At 43.6% G+C, this 14,452-nt stretch overlaps 2 protein-coding genes across 9 annotated transcripts in view; both read left to right on the top strand.

The window, feature by feature from the left end:
- ECPAS (Ecm29 proteasome adaptor and scaffold) overlaps positions 1–1,181 on the top strand; it is a 96,702-nt gene extending 95,521 nt beyond the window's left edge. For all 8 annotated transcript variants that reach the window (XM_059657632.1, XM_059657631.1, XM_059657634.1 and 5 more), the window contains one exon: positions 897–1,181. In XM_059657632.1, the coding sequence (XP_059513615.1) occupies positions 897–1,036 (140 nt within the window). In that variant the 3' untranslated portion in view covers positions 1,037–1,181. The remainder of the gene's footprint in view (positions 1–896) is intronic.
- Positions 1,182–12,700: 11,519 nt separating this feature from the next.
- LOC132212803 (olfactory receptor 2K2) lies at positions 12,701–13,716 on the top strand. The gene has a single exon (XM_059658790.1). The coding sequence runs from the start codon at positions 12,769–12,771 to the stop codon at positions 13,714–13,716; it is 948 nt and encodes a 315-aa protein (XP_059514773.1). The 5' UTR covers positions 12,701–12,768.
- Positions 13,717–14,452: the final 736 nt, after the last annotated feature.

Below are 14,452 nucleotides of genomic sequence, written 5' to 3'. Positions count from 1 at the left end.
CGGGGGGTGGAGCAAGCGATCAGAGGGAGATGGGGGTCCCCTGCCCAGGCATGATTCCTGGGCCAGAGGCCTCAGGCCTGGGCGGGGGTCAGAGCCAGTGATCGGGGGGAGATGGGGGTCCCCTGTCCAAGCCTGACACCTCTGGCAGAGGCGTCAGGCCTGGGCAAGGGGCCGATCAAGCGATCGGAGGGTGATGGGGGTCTACGCCTCTGGCCGAGGCATCAGGCCTGGGCAAAGGGCAGAGCCAGCAATCGGAGGGGTCTGGGGGTCCCCTGCCCAGGCCTGATGCCTGGGCCAGAGGCATCAGGCCTGGGCTGGGGGCAGAACCAGTGATGGGGGGAAATGAGGGTCCCCTGCCTAGGCCTGACACCTCTGTCAGAGGCATCAGGCCCGGGCAAGGGGCCGATCCTGTGATTGGAGGGTGATGGGGGTCAACGCCTGAGGGCTCCCAGTATGTGAGAGGGGGCAGGCTGGGCTGAGGGACACCCCCCCCCACACACACACACACCCAGTGCACGAATTTCGTGCACCGGGCCCCTAGTATCTTATAAAGAGGCTTTTTGTGTTGTTGATGATGGCCTTTTGGTCACTTTGTACTTTGCCTTGATACTTCCTACTTATCACTTTGTTTCAGCATCCCTAGATGCTTTTCATCCCACTAATACTGGGGGCAAAGGATGGGACTCCCTGATATTGTCTCAGGTTATTGTCAATAATTAGGGTTTGAGACAACTATTGAACCCGTGATCATTATATCCCAAGTTGTTATCAAGTGGTTGCTTTGCATTTATTTTGGGGATATGATATATGGAGGAAAAGCAGAACGACTAGTTTGGTTTTTTATGCTTGCTTGTTCTATGAGGAATCTTTTTTTTCTTCTTTCTCTTTCCATTCAGAGTCTAAACAGTGGGAAAGTTTGACATCTGAGTGCAGAACGCTCCTGATTGAATCTTTAGCAACTATGGAGACAGATAACCGACCTGAGCTAAAGGAGAAAGCATCATTGCTGAAGAAAACACTTGAAAATTTGGAATAATTTAGAAGTGGAAGAAACAAACAAGTGCCATGTTCATTGTGATGAATTGGTGGTATTCTTTGAAAAACCAAGTGGGAAAAGTAAAGATTAAACTGTAGCATGCATCATTCCTTGGCTGAAATAAAAACAAAAAAAATGCCTTAAATTTTGTTCCTTATTAGCTTTATTTTATTTGATGTTTAAAAGTATCTGGGCTGAGTGAGCTTAATGAAACATGGATGTTTGAGGGGTGGTTGTTGGTAAAACTGATGGAAATAGTTATTAGAAGATTAAAGCTGTTACTAAAGGGATAAACAGCGTTGTAGAGAACCTGGATAACAGTCCTAGAACCGCATGTACATTGAGTGAAGTTACTTCAGGAAGGGGCTCTGTCATCACATAGGTGAACCCCCTTGCTTCACACCCAGAGACATAGGCTCTGTGCTCACGGCTTCCTTTCTGCGGCCTGTGCTAAGGCCAGGACCCCGGTGTTGGGTGACCTGCCCGGGAAATTTTCTTTTTTTTTAAAAAAAAAAATATATTTTATTGATATTTTACAGAGAGGAAGGGAGAGAGATAGTTAGAAACATCGATGGGAGAGAAACATCGATCAGCCGCCTCCTGCACATCTCCTACTAGGGATGTGCCCGCAACCCAGGTACATGCCCTTGACCGGAATCGAACCTGGGACCCTTCAGTCCGCAGGCCGACGCTCTATCCACTGAGCCAAACCGGTTTCGGCGGGAAATTTTCCTTTACAACCTTCTGCCAATCAGTGCTAACCCTGACCTAACAGAGAAACAAGAACTAAACTGACATCACTGGGTTCTTGACATTCATAAGCTGAATGTTGTCATTTGTTAGATTATTGGTTTTTAGAAAGTAATTGTTTAGCATCTTTCATTATGGGCTGAGAGGGAGAATTTGGTCCCCATGTGATTTCTGATTGTCCTTTAAAAAAAAAAAGAATCCTTACCTGAGGACATGTTTTTTATTGATTTTTTTAAAGAGAGGAAGGAAGAGAGAGAGAGAGAAACATCGATTGGTTGCCTCCTGTACACACCCCGACTGAGTATTGAACCCCAAACCTCAGTATGCGGCCTGACTGGGGATTGAACCCAGGACCTTTCAGTGTACAGGACGATGCTCCTACCGGGCCACACTGGCCAGGGCTGATTGTCCTCCTTTCATGGGCAGGTGCAGGTAGGTTAGGGCAAGACTGATCATTCTGTCCGTCTATGGTTGCGTAATTTGCAAAACCCAAACCAATAATGATATCATGACTGTTGACTTAGACCATTTATAATCTCAAAACCATAAAAGCACTGTAAAATTTTATACTCACTTTTATGCTATGAGTATGACTTTAGGATAGAAAGGCAAGCATTTTAATTTGCCACCTGGGAATAACTTGGTACTGTTCAAAGCAAATAATTACAGCTAGAGTTTCTCCCTTTCCTTCTGCTGCTCATGCCCCTGCCTAAGGATGTAGGGTAAGGGGAAAAACAAGTGTGACGAAGGTGTTTAAGGTAAACTGAGAACACTAGCTCACCTTGGATTCCAAGCACAAAATTGGCTTATACTCAGTATTGCCCTTTACTGACATTAACACCAGGGTTAAAATTTCAGGTTTATTTTTTTTGTGGTTCCTATTGAGCAATGTATTTCAAACTTTATTGACTGTGACCAAGAATAAAAATAACTTTTTACATTTGACCCAGAACTGTGTGTGTGTGTGTGTGTGTGTGTGTGTGTGTGTGTGTGAGAGAGAGAGAATATAAAATCGTTAACTGAAATATTTTGTGAAATAATTCAGACTCTTACTATGTGTGATATACTTTGATCCCTCCTCCACTTCTACTGTTTTAAATGCTCACTAAATTTATTTCCTGACACATAAATGGGTTGCTATTCACAGTTTGAAAAACAGTGCATAGGTAGTACCTAACCTTGGCTGTATATGCTGTGTTCTGGGGTTGCTTCTGATTGGGAAAAGGGTTTACAAAGAAAACTTAAAAGTGTTTATTTCTGAAACATGTTCTTGGCTGACACTGACTATAATTGTGAGCTTTAGTAGCATCATGAGTTTTAAGGACCCTTTCGTGGACTTCCACTTGAGAAGACTTTTGCTTTAGGGAAAATCAACTTTGGATGTTTTTCAGAGAGCTTATGCCGCCCAGTGTTTTCCTGATCAGCACTCCTCCTCCACCAAGTGCCCTCTGACTTGCATGTTCAGTCCCTGGGACGTGTTCCTAGGCAAGAATGCAGGGGAGGCCAGGTGTTACCAGAAACTAAGAGTGTAAGGGCAAGAACTGTGCTCTAGGCCCATATGAAATGTTAAGGCCTCATCAAATTTTATGCTTTTAAACATTTTGTTATTTAATATTGGGAATTTCCCATGGTGCTGAGAGAGGTGCTAAGATACTTGAACCTTAGTGCTAGTGAATTAATTTCTTTTAGCTTTCTAAGCACATTTCTAATTTACCAGCCAAGTCATCTGCACAAGGAGTAATGCTGAGTCATGGTCTCCCGGTGCAGCTCGTGTGTATGTGTGTGTACATATTTATGTAAAAGGGTGAAGAACAGAGTGTGTGATTGTGGAGTGTTGATACTGGTGAACAAATGGAAGAAGGACCCGTGTGTGTTTGTCTTCTGCCTTCATTTTCCAAAGCTATCTGGAACAGGTTTTTATAATCTAACCTCCCCCCCAACCCCCCCCCCCCCGAAATATTGTGCCACTAGTCATACAAGTGACTGATTGAGAGTCTAATGACTAAATTCCTTATTCCTGGAATAAGTACACTAGATACATCTTCATAAATCTATCGATAGATGGAAAGGAGGTACCTGAAGTTTGGCGGTTGGTCAAAACAATGAAAGTAGTATAACATTGTCTTTTTGGTGACAAAGAGCAGCAGTTTCTTTAATGTTTGTGTCCAGTTTCTAATTGCCGGTGTGTCTGCCTGTGATCCAGTTTACCTGCACAATAAAGCGGACTGCCACCAACCCCCATGGCTTTCCCCTGCCATCTTTTCCTTGTGTATTTACTAAGAAGAAAAAGAGAAGAAAAAAGGTGTGCCCATGTTGATCTAGAAGCAATTGCACTGTGTGAACACTGTCTGCCCCTGGCGGGAGTTTCTGCCGGCCGCCGCCACAATGTCTCCATGCTGCTTGTGAAGTACAGGGACTTACTTTGACCTTGGCGCTCATTGTAATGTACAAACTGTTGTTAATGGATGTATATGTAACAGATTTTTGTATTTTATATGCAAAGTCTTCATAGAATCCTCTGCAACATGTACTGGGCTAGCTAAGCATGTGATAGTCTTATTTGAGAGGAAAATCCTACCCATGCCCAGAAGGTATGAAGTAAATAAAGCTGCATGACCAGTTCTTCTGAAGTAGTGCATTGATTTTTACTGGGTCTCTAGGAAAAGAGTTTAGCTTCCGAGGTATTTGGCTAGTTATACTGGAAAAAACAAAAAAGGCCCAGCAGCCTGCCTCTGCTTAGCTACCTCTGCTGATGCACCATTAATTCCAGAGTGTGCTTGGAGTCTTTTTTGAGTCATCTTGGGAGAAGCCTTTATGGGCCCCTCTATATGTTTGTACTCAATTCCATCATAAAATGTATAAAATCAGGGCTTTTAAAAAAAAAATTAAAATTTACATTTTTATAGATTTCAGAGAGGAAGAAGAGAGAAACATCAACAATGAGAGAGAATCACTGATCGGCAGCCTCCTGCACACCCCACACTGGGGATTGAGCTAACAACCCAGGCATGTGCCCTGACTGGGAATCGAACCGTGACTTCCTGGTTCATAGGTCCATGCTCAGCCATCTGAGGCACACCAACGGGTGACCCTTCTATCATTAAATATGGGCCATACTTTACTGTTTAATATGTGACAAATCTAGAAATCCTATTCCCCTCCCATTCCAGAATTGCTGTTATCTTTTTTTACTTCCTGAACTGATTGTGTAAAGTCTCAATTCTTTATTGTATGTGCCCCTGAAGCCTCTGCTCAGCTTAGTGATCAGGTAATGATTCGACAGATTTCCTTAAGTTTCCTGTACCCATAAGTTCTCCATTCTGATAACTACTGTTCCTCTAAAATCCAAAGCTCCATTGTCCAAGATTGTTGTGTTTATATGATTTTAATTGCATTTTGGGGAGTAATAGTGGGAGTAGAGAATAGCTAAGGCCAGCCAACAACCTCAAATTCCATGAGATATCACTATTTTTATAGATCCTTAGCCTTTCCTGCTATTAGGTATTTCTCATTGGCTAGTTTCTCTATTCTTTTTAGTCCTCAAGATTTCTGGGCCTTCTCCTGTCTTTCTTATACCCTCTTCACGCTCCTCTCTCCCAGTGTTCCAAGCCCTTCTAAAGGAGCCAGCAGTGAACTTTAAAATTTTATAACTTCATTAGTAAATAGAATAATTGAGTTATCTCTGTTAAAATCTTTTCCCATTTGAATGAGCCCAGGCCCTGCTTTCACAATAGAACAAACCTCTTGAGGTGTTTTTCTAAATAAAAGCCACATAACCAGGAGATGAGATGCCACTCTTTTGAAAGGTGAAGTGGCTGAGGTTAGGTGATTTTGTTTGGTTTGGGGAGAAATGATTCTGAAAACCTTCATCTCTACCATCTTTACAAGAATTAAAATTTTTTGTGTATTGATCAAAATAATACATGTTTAGAGGTGCACTTGTTACAGAAGACCGAAGAAATACAAGCACGCTTCCTCGAGAAAGGGAGGGACCCAGTTTATTAACACCAGTGGACTCCTGGAATAATTTCCAAATCAGAGTGAAGAAACACACGGAGAGCCTGTCTATATATATCCCGCTGGGGTCTTTGTCTTGCAGGTATGCCCCCTGCCCACTTCGTGGCCCTGCAGGAAGGCCCCCAGGTGTCAGGCCACATGGATGGTCTGTCCTGGCACCAGCATAACCGCCCCCCACCCCGCCCCCGCCCCAGGGCAGTGCACTGTTCACAGTTCCATGGCCTCTGCATTTAGATAATAAGTTCTGCAAGACCAGTGGCCTCCTCCTCACACTGTAAGTTTTACATTTGGATTCATTTCATTAATTGGTTATTACATTGCTGCTATAAAATTATTGTTCCCTTCATATCTGCACTATTCTTGTTAGAATCATTCTATTACCTCCAAATTTTCATGTAACTGATAATGGAATCTTTTTCGGGTCACCTAGCTGTTAGAAAATTATTGAATTTTGTTCATCTTTTTATTAGGCAACTTTACTAAACTCTTGCTGTGAAACAGTTTTAATTTATTCCCTTGGGATGTAAAATCATCTAGTTTGCAAGTGATAATTTTATTTCCTTTTCTCCCATATCACTGCCTGTAGTTTCTATTTAATGTCTTAGTGTCAATCTTCTAGCAAAATTCTTGTTGCCTAGGGATGGGAGAGATTTATTGTGAGCACTGAGCTTTAGGACGAGAATGGCGAGAAGAGAGCGGTGCGGGCTGGTCTGGACCAGGCGCCTGGGGGTCTGTCTGCCACACTTTGCCGAGCAGCTTCACCACCTCATCATAGATGAGGAACATGATGGCCACGTCCCAGGGGACCGGCCGGGCTGGGGAAGTGCCCGTGCAGACCCGTGAGGCCCTCATTCCCCAGGGTCTGCCAGACAGCCCACGTGCTCCGCCTTCGAGCACCCCCAGGCCCCGCAGCCGGTCCAGACCACGCGTGGAGTTGATTCCTGCAGCTGCGCCCTCGATAGTTCCCAGCACCGTGATGAGCGGCATCGGCGGCCGGTCCCCGCGGCACCAGCTCTACAGGGAGGTCACGACAAAGAAGCGTGAGGCCCTGGTACGTCCCCTTCACCCCTGTCCCCGCACAATCGCCCCGACTCGGTAGAAGAGACCTCACTCAGTCCTTTGCGCTGGGGGAGGTGCGGTGGTGGGTGAGTGTCACCCTGATGGTCTCCTCAGGGCGCATGACCACCGCGGCCTCGGGCCATGCAGGCGCCCGCGCGGCCCAGCAGCTTTTGGACGTGTTGCTGCTGGAAACCCGATGATCACCTGCGGGACGGAGCGGAGCGGCGGGAAGCCGAGGCCTCGCATGGCCCTGGACGCCCGGGTACCGCGGCGGGTGCGGGTTCGCGTGCTGGGGCGGAGGGGAAGGTGGCGCACATGGCACAGCCGCCCCAGGACGCCTGGGGGCCGGTCTGGGTCCCCAGGCCTCACTCCCCGTGTCCCGGAGAGGCGCGGAGGGGCGACGCACAGGGCGAGCCCCCACGTGCAAGTCGGCTGCCCTCTCCCCTCCGTGAAGTTTTAGAAAATGTATTTCTTATGAACGATTGGAGGGTAAGTTGGAGACATTCTGCCCCGTTAGCACTAAACACTTGGATATTCAAGAACAGGGACTTTGTCTTACATAGCATGGCCGGACAAGTATGAAGCTCAGGAAACGCCATGGTCCAGTATTATCGCCCAACCCACAGCCCGTATTCAGGTTTGGTCTGTTTTCCTAAAGTATTTGCTTTTTGTCTTTTGTCCTCATGTCCTCTCTAGAGCTGTTTTCCTGGCTTAATAATACTCAGTGCTGGGTCATTGCTTGTAGCTGTGTCTTCAATCTCCTGGAACATTTCCTTACTTTGTTTGTCTTGTTGGTTTGTTTCCTGATTTTGACTTTTGGGGGGAGGGGGCAAGGAGAGCTATAGGTTGGTTATTTTGCACAAAATTCCTCAATTAATTTTGTCTGGTTTTCCCAGACAAAAGATCAGATTCAGGTAATGTGGTTTTGTTGCTGTTGTTTCTTTTCTTTTTTGTTTGTTTGGTTTTTATTAATCCTCACCCAGAGGATTTTTTTCCCCATTGATTTTTTTTTTTACAGACAGTGGTAGGAAGGGAAGGGGGAGAGGGAAACATCATTTGAGAGAGAGACATGGATTGGTTGCCTCCCACACCGCCCCCCCCCCCCCACTGGAATCAGGGATGGAACCGACCCTTGGGTGTGGGGGCGGAGCTCTAACCACTGAGCAGCGGGCCAGGGCAGGAAATGTCCTTTTGATAGGAACACCGCAGAAGTGATGTTGTGTCCTCAGGGCATCTTATCAGAAGGCAGCTGGAGTCCATATGTATTATTGGTAAAGTTGAAGTGGTTGTCCTCTAGGTTTCCCCGCTTAAAGCTATTACCCTGTTTTGGAAATTAGTAAGTAGTTTGGGGTGAGATACTTTGACATCATGGAATATCCTGTTTCTCAGTCAGCTTTTACCTGTGATAACTATGATACTTATATTTACCTACTATAACATTTTACCTTTGATAAGCTAGTACTACAACAACTTTTAACCTCGACTGATGCTTTTCTATACCAATTTCTATATTTTTTGGCATCCTGCTGTAAGGAAGACTTTCCTTCTCCCTTCCCTCCTTCCATGAACTCATGCATTCTTATTTTATTTAATGGATTATAATCCACTTTTACCGTTATTGATTTTGATACTCCAAGTAATCAGTCCCAGATTTGGCCAATGGGAGCCTCACCCAGGGGGCATCTATGGCTTCTGAAGTATCCCTGTCATTCTTTGAATACTTCTTACGTTCTAGTGTGGCAAGGTGCTCCAAGCCTTGGTAATGGCCATTTCTCGAAGGAACTGGGTTTCCTTTTTTAAAATTTTTTAAATTATTATTTTTCTTTATTGATTAAGGTATTACATATGTGTCCTTATCCCCTATTGCCACCCCCCCCCCACACTCATGCCCTCAATCCCCTGGTGTTGTGTCCATTGATTAGGCTTATGTGGATGCATATAAGCCCTTTGGTTGATCTCTCCCCTTACCCCCACCCTCCCCTACCTTCCCTCTGAGGTTTGACGGTCTGATCGATGCTTCTCTGACTCTGTCTCTGTTTTTGTTCATCAGTTTATGTTGTTCATTATATTCCATAAATAAGTGGGATCATGTGATATTTTTCTTTCTCTGTCTTATTTCGCTTAGCATAATGATCTCCAGTTCCATTCATGCTGTTGCAAATGGTAAGAATTCCTTTTTTACAGCAGCATAGTATTCCATTGTGTAGATATACCACAGTTTTTTTAATCCACTCATCTGCTGATGGGCACTTAGGCTGTTTCCAAATCTTAGCTATGGTATATTGTGCTGCTGTGAACCTAGGGGTGCATATATCCTTTCTAATTGGTGTTTCTAGTTTCTTAGGATATATTCCTTGAAGTGGGATCACGGGGTCAAATGGGAGTTCCATTTTTAGTTTTTTGAGGAAACGCCATACTGTTCTCCACAGTGGCTGCACCAATCTGCATACCCACCAGCAGTGCACAAGTGTTCCTTTTTCTCCACATCCTCTCCAGCACTTGTCGTTTGTTGATTTGTTGATGATAGCCATTCTGACAGGTGTAAGATGGTACCTCATTGTCATTTTGATTTGCATCTCTCAGATGATTAGTGACTTTGAGCATGTTTGCATCTGTCTCTTGGCCTTCCTTATGTCCTCTTTCGAAAAGTGTCTATTTAGGTCCATTGCTCATTTTTTTATTGGGTTGTTGATCTCTGGGTTTTCTTTGACTTGAGAATTATATTAGAACCAGTATGTGGCCCTAGCTGATTAGCTCAGTGGATAGAACCTTGGCCTGTGGACTGAAGAGTCCCAGGTTTGATTCCTGTCAAGGGCACATGCCCAGATTGCGGGCTTGATCCCCAGTAGGGGGTGTGCAGGAGGCAGCTATCAATGATTCTCTGTCATCATTGATGTTTCTTTCTCTCTCTCCCTCTCACTTCCTCTCTGAAATCAATAAAAATATATTTAAAGAAAGAAAAAAGAACCCAGTATCTGGATATTAGGTGTCCGTTGCTACTGAGGGTTCATTGCTTTAAGGCCGTCTCCATAGGTGCATATTGGATAAAATTTCTGGTTACTTGTTGGGGCAAGTAGTTTAAAGAGTAAATTTTCTTCCTGTAATCTCTGAAAACTAAGGAGTCAGTATCAAAAATGAAACAGTATATATGTTAGAATTCTAGGGATATCTATTCTCTATATACTGTTAAATATTCTATAGTGCAATCATTGAAGGAGAAAAATCTTGATATAGCTGGGGTGGATAGGAAGGAAAGAACACTTTATTTTTATGGGTTCTTTATTTTGACATAAATCTTTTGGGATAACTCGTTCCCTCTCTGTCTCAACTTTTTTTTTTTTTCTGTCTCAACTTTAAAAAGTTTGATATAATTGGATCTTTGGGACATTATCCCTGAAGGACCTGAAGTTTCAAACTGCCGCAATATAGCTGCTGAACTTTAAATTGTTTAGGGACAGTAGGTATTCCCCCAAACAACAGAGGATTTAAATTTATACAGTATTTCAGTTGCTCTCCTTTGACATTTTTAGTTAGGGAGGCAACGGTCAATACTTTAGAAAGAAATGAATTGCCCTGATGACTTTTACATAATACGTTTAACATTTTTAACGAGGGTGCACTTATTTATTCTCTCTTGCACTTAGCTAACTTTATGAAGTGCATCTTAAAACAAGATTTGGAGTTGGTGACAGGGAATTCAGGTCAGAGGACCCATTTTTCTTGGCTACTATTTTTAAACAATAGAAAAGATCAAGTCCCAGACAACTGGGCTGATTTTTCATTCTAAAATAAATAAATAAATTGTGTTTTCTTTTTTTTAATCCTCACCCAAGGATATGTTTTTATTGATTTTTAGAGAGAGAGAAAGGAAGAAGGAGAGAGTATGTTGCCTCCTATACACACCCAACCAGGAATCGAACCTACAACCTTTTGGTGTATGGGGCAGTGCTCCCACTAACTGAGCCACCTGGCCAGGGCAAATTACGTTTTCTTTGCTAGTTTTAAGAGCAGCACAAAACATTTTTAAAGTTTCTTTAATAAAATAATCTCTTACAGTAATATAATAAGACTTTTATAGAGAATTTGTTAAATATAAAATTTGGCAGAGAAATCCTTAAAAATAATCTAACAAATGAATAAGAAGTAACTACTCTGATGTAGAAAAATGAAGCTTTTAGGAAGAAAAGCAAAAACTCTGCTGCCCAAGTACCACAGAAGGCGCTAACACGGACAAGTATTCCCTGGACGCTAAACAAGGTATCAGTGTTACTGATATAGTGTGTGGACCTGCAGTGTAAGCTGCTTAGGGACTGATGACTACAACAAACACACCAACTAAGATGAAAGGACTGGCTAATAGGCTAGATGAGATTCCATGGAACAGAAGTCAAAGATAATAATGGAATGTAAGTCAAAAGAATTCTGTAATATATGAACTGTTTGAAAAATATTGTGCCCCATCTACGGTACTTTTAAAATTTGGAGAACTGGGAGACAAATGATAACATTGATTGAAATTGAGAAACGGGGGGAAAATGTCAGTGATGAGAAAGTGGAGCCTGAAGTATTAAGATAAACCATGTAATGGAGGAGTTTGTCTATGAAAGGGAGAGCAAAAATAGGGTGGCAGTTAACACATGTAGCATGACAATGAAGGGAACTTTTAAGAACAAGTGTATTTGAAACTAGCCAGGAAAGAACTAGTGGGGAAAGGAAAAAGGTCGAAGGTGATAAAGGGCAACGCCATTGCAAAAGCAAGGGAAGTTTTAGCAATTATTTTTGTTAATAATGTGAAATGTCAAAATAAATAAAACCTCAAGTGTCGTGTTTATAATCAGGTCATCTATAACCTTTTCAAAGAGATTTTAAGATAATTTGAGCAGGGAGTTTAATTTCTGCATTCCCTGAATCTTCGTGAGTGTTAATACGAGCATTGCCTGGGTGTAATTTTTAGATCTGTTTACATGCTCACAAAGGTATAGGTCTCAATAATGAATGAACCTATACAGGGGCTGTATCAGTTTTTAAATGAGGTGGGTTATTTTGTGGGACTTGTGAACTGGCTCTTAATATAATCAAGACAGATATCTGCAATGCTTCAAACAGGATCATTATTTTTGGAACAAGTATATAGACCTCCAAACTGTTAGTTGGAAAGGACAGAGGTAACTTAGACCTGGAACTTCATAGGTGTTAGTTTGAAATTCATTGATTTGTTTCTTTCAACATTCCTCCTCGTCCAGTGAAGATCATTACTGGTTTTTATTGTGCAAATGTGCTTTATTTGCCTCATTTTCTGGCTTACTTTTCTAATTTGTGCTCAATAACTTACTCAGTGCCGATTCATATTTCCACCAAAACTTTACTGAAAACCTCCTGTGGGTCAAGCATAGGATTATGAGTTGAGGTTAAGTAGTAAATATGTTGATTCCTGTTTTCAAACTCACTCTTTTCTAAATTTTGTTGTGGAAGCATCAACCGTTTATGTAGATCATCTTGTTCTTCCTTTAGAACAGCGGTTCTCAACCTGTGGGTCGCGACCCCTTTGGCAGTCGAACGACCCTTTCACAGGGGTCGCCTAAGACCATCCTGCATATCACATATTTTACATTACGATTCATAACAGTAGCAACATTACAGTTATGAAGTAGCAACGAAAATAATTTTATCGTTGGCTCACAACATGAGGAGCTGTATTAAAGGGCCAGAAGATTGAGAACCACTGCTTTGGAACAATAGATCCACTCTCCTTTGATTTCTTTGCAGTAAAATTGTGTTTATTATAGTGAAGATAAGTTTGAAAGTGTTTTCCTAACTAAAAGAACATTCTACTTGATCCACCTCTTTATGTTCCCAGATGAAATGAAGAGAATAATCCTAGAGTAACTACAGGTGCAAAAAAGGAGATGCCAGGAGAAAACCTCACCACTTGGAGCTTTTTCTTCCTGGAGGGTTTGTCTAAATATCCAAAGTTGGAGATCGTTCTCTTCGTCTTCAGCCTTGTGATGTATCTGGTCACCCTCTTGGGAAACAGCACTCTTATTTTAATCACCATCCTGGATTCCCGCCTTCAAACCCCCATGTACTTTTTCCTTGGGAACCTCTCTTTCATGGATATCTGTTACACATCTGCTTCTATTCCCACTTTGCTGGTGAACCTGCTGTCCTCCCAGAAAACCATTGTCTTTTCTGGGTGTGCTGTACAGATGTATCTGTCCCTTGCCATGGGCTCCACGGAGTGCGTGCTCCTGGCCGTGATGGCGTATGACCGTTATGTGGCCATTTGCAGCCCACTGAGATACCCCCTCCTCATGAACAGGCAGGTCTGTGTGCAGTTGGCCACCGTGTCCTGGATGACCGGCTGCCTGACCGCCCTGCTGGAAACCAGTTTTGCTCTGCGGATGCCCCTGTGCGGGAATCTCATCGACCACTTCACCTGCGAGATCCTGGCGGTGCTGAAGTTGGCCTGCGCCAGTTCCCTGCTCATGGACATGACCATGCTGGCGGTCAGTGTACTTCTCCTGCCCATCCCAATGCTCTTAATTTGCATCTCTTATGTCTTCATCCTGTCCACGATTCTGAGAATCAGCTCCGCAGAGGGGAGAAACAAGGCGTTTTCTACCTGTGGGGCCCACTTGACTGTGGTGGTCATGTTTTACGGGGCCGCCCTCTCCATGTACCTAAACCCTTCTTCATCCGGCTCCCGACAGATAGACAAAATCATCTCTTTGCTGTATGGCGTGCTCACCCCTATGTTGAACCCCATAATTTACAGTTTAAGAAACAAGGAAGTCAAAGATGCTATGAAAAAGCTGCAGGACAAAATATCGCATCAAACACATGAAAGGATCTGACTGGGGTCCTTCCATTTGTACCAGGAGCTCACCCCTGGCAGGGCTCCCAGGGAAGTTCTAGACCAAACACTCACCCTCAGAACACTGACTTGTCGCTCGCTCCATAATCTTGCAGCTGCGAGATATGTGTGCGCAGAGTCATGGCCTGTGGGCCACAGTAGATTCCAGCTTGCATTTAGTACTATTTTCTGTATTTGTGTTTCATGGCTGCGAGAGGTTTTGGGCTGCAGGCATCACACATTCGTTCCAGAAGGAAACTTGAATAAACTCAGAATCAGTGAATGTTGGAGCCAGAAGAAAGTTGGACGTCTTCTCTGCCCTCAATCCTTTCTCAGATGAGGTGGGAGCCTAAGGAAACAAAGAAATAACAGGTGATGCGAAGGAGAAAACACAGTCAAAGACAGATTAAGAGACTTGCTCTGTGTCACGCAGGTGCCGAACTGGAAGCGCAGCCCTCCTCCTCCTGTCCTCCTCCCTAGAGCTTGTCCTGCCAAACAGTGGTGGCTCCCTCATTCGCCCTTCTTTCCCCAAACTCCTGGTTAACACTCCCTGACTTCCTGAGTAAGGCATCCGACGCCTGCTGGATTTACCCACCCCCAACCTTGCTTTTCTAAGCACACAGATACTATGCCAGTGTACCACCCATAGGCCAGTTGAGACTTTATGTGTTGGTGTGCTTTTCTTCATTGGATGATTGACTTCACAAGGGCAAGGATTCCTATAATTTGGGGGTTTA

Source organism: Myotis daubentonii, chromosome 11 (genome assembly GCF_963259705.1).
Source record: "Myotis daubentonii chromosome 11, mMyoDau2.1, whole genome shotgun sequence".
Taxonomy (NCBI): domain Eukaryota; kingdom Metazoa; phylum Chordata; class Mammalia; order Chiroptera; family Vespertilionidae; genus Myotis; species Myotis daubentonii.
This window is presented reverse-complemented; position numbering and strand designations above follow the sequence as displayed.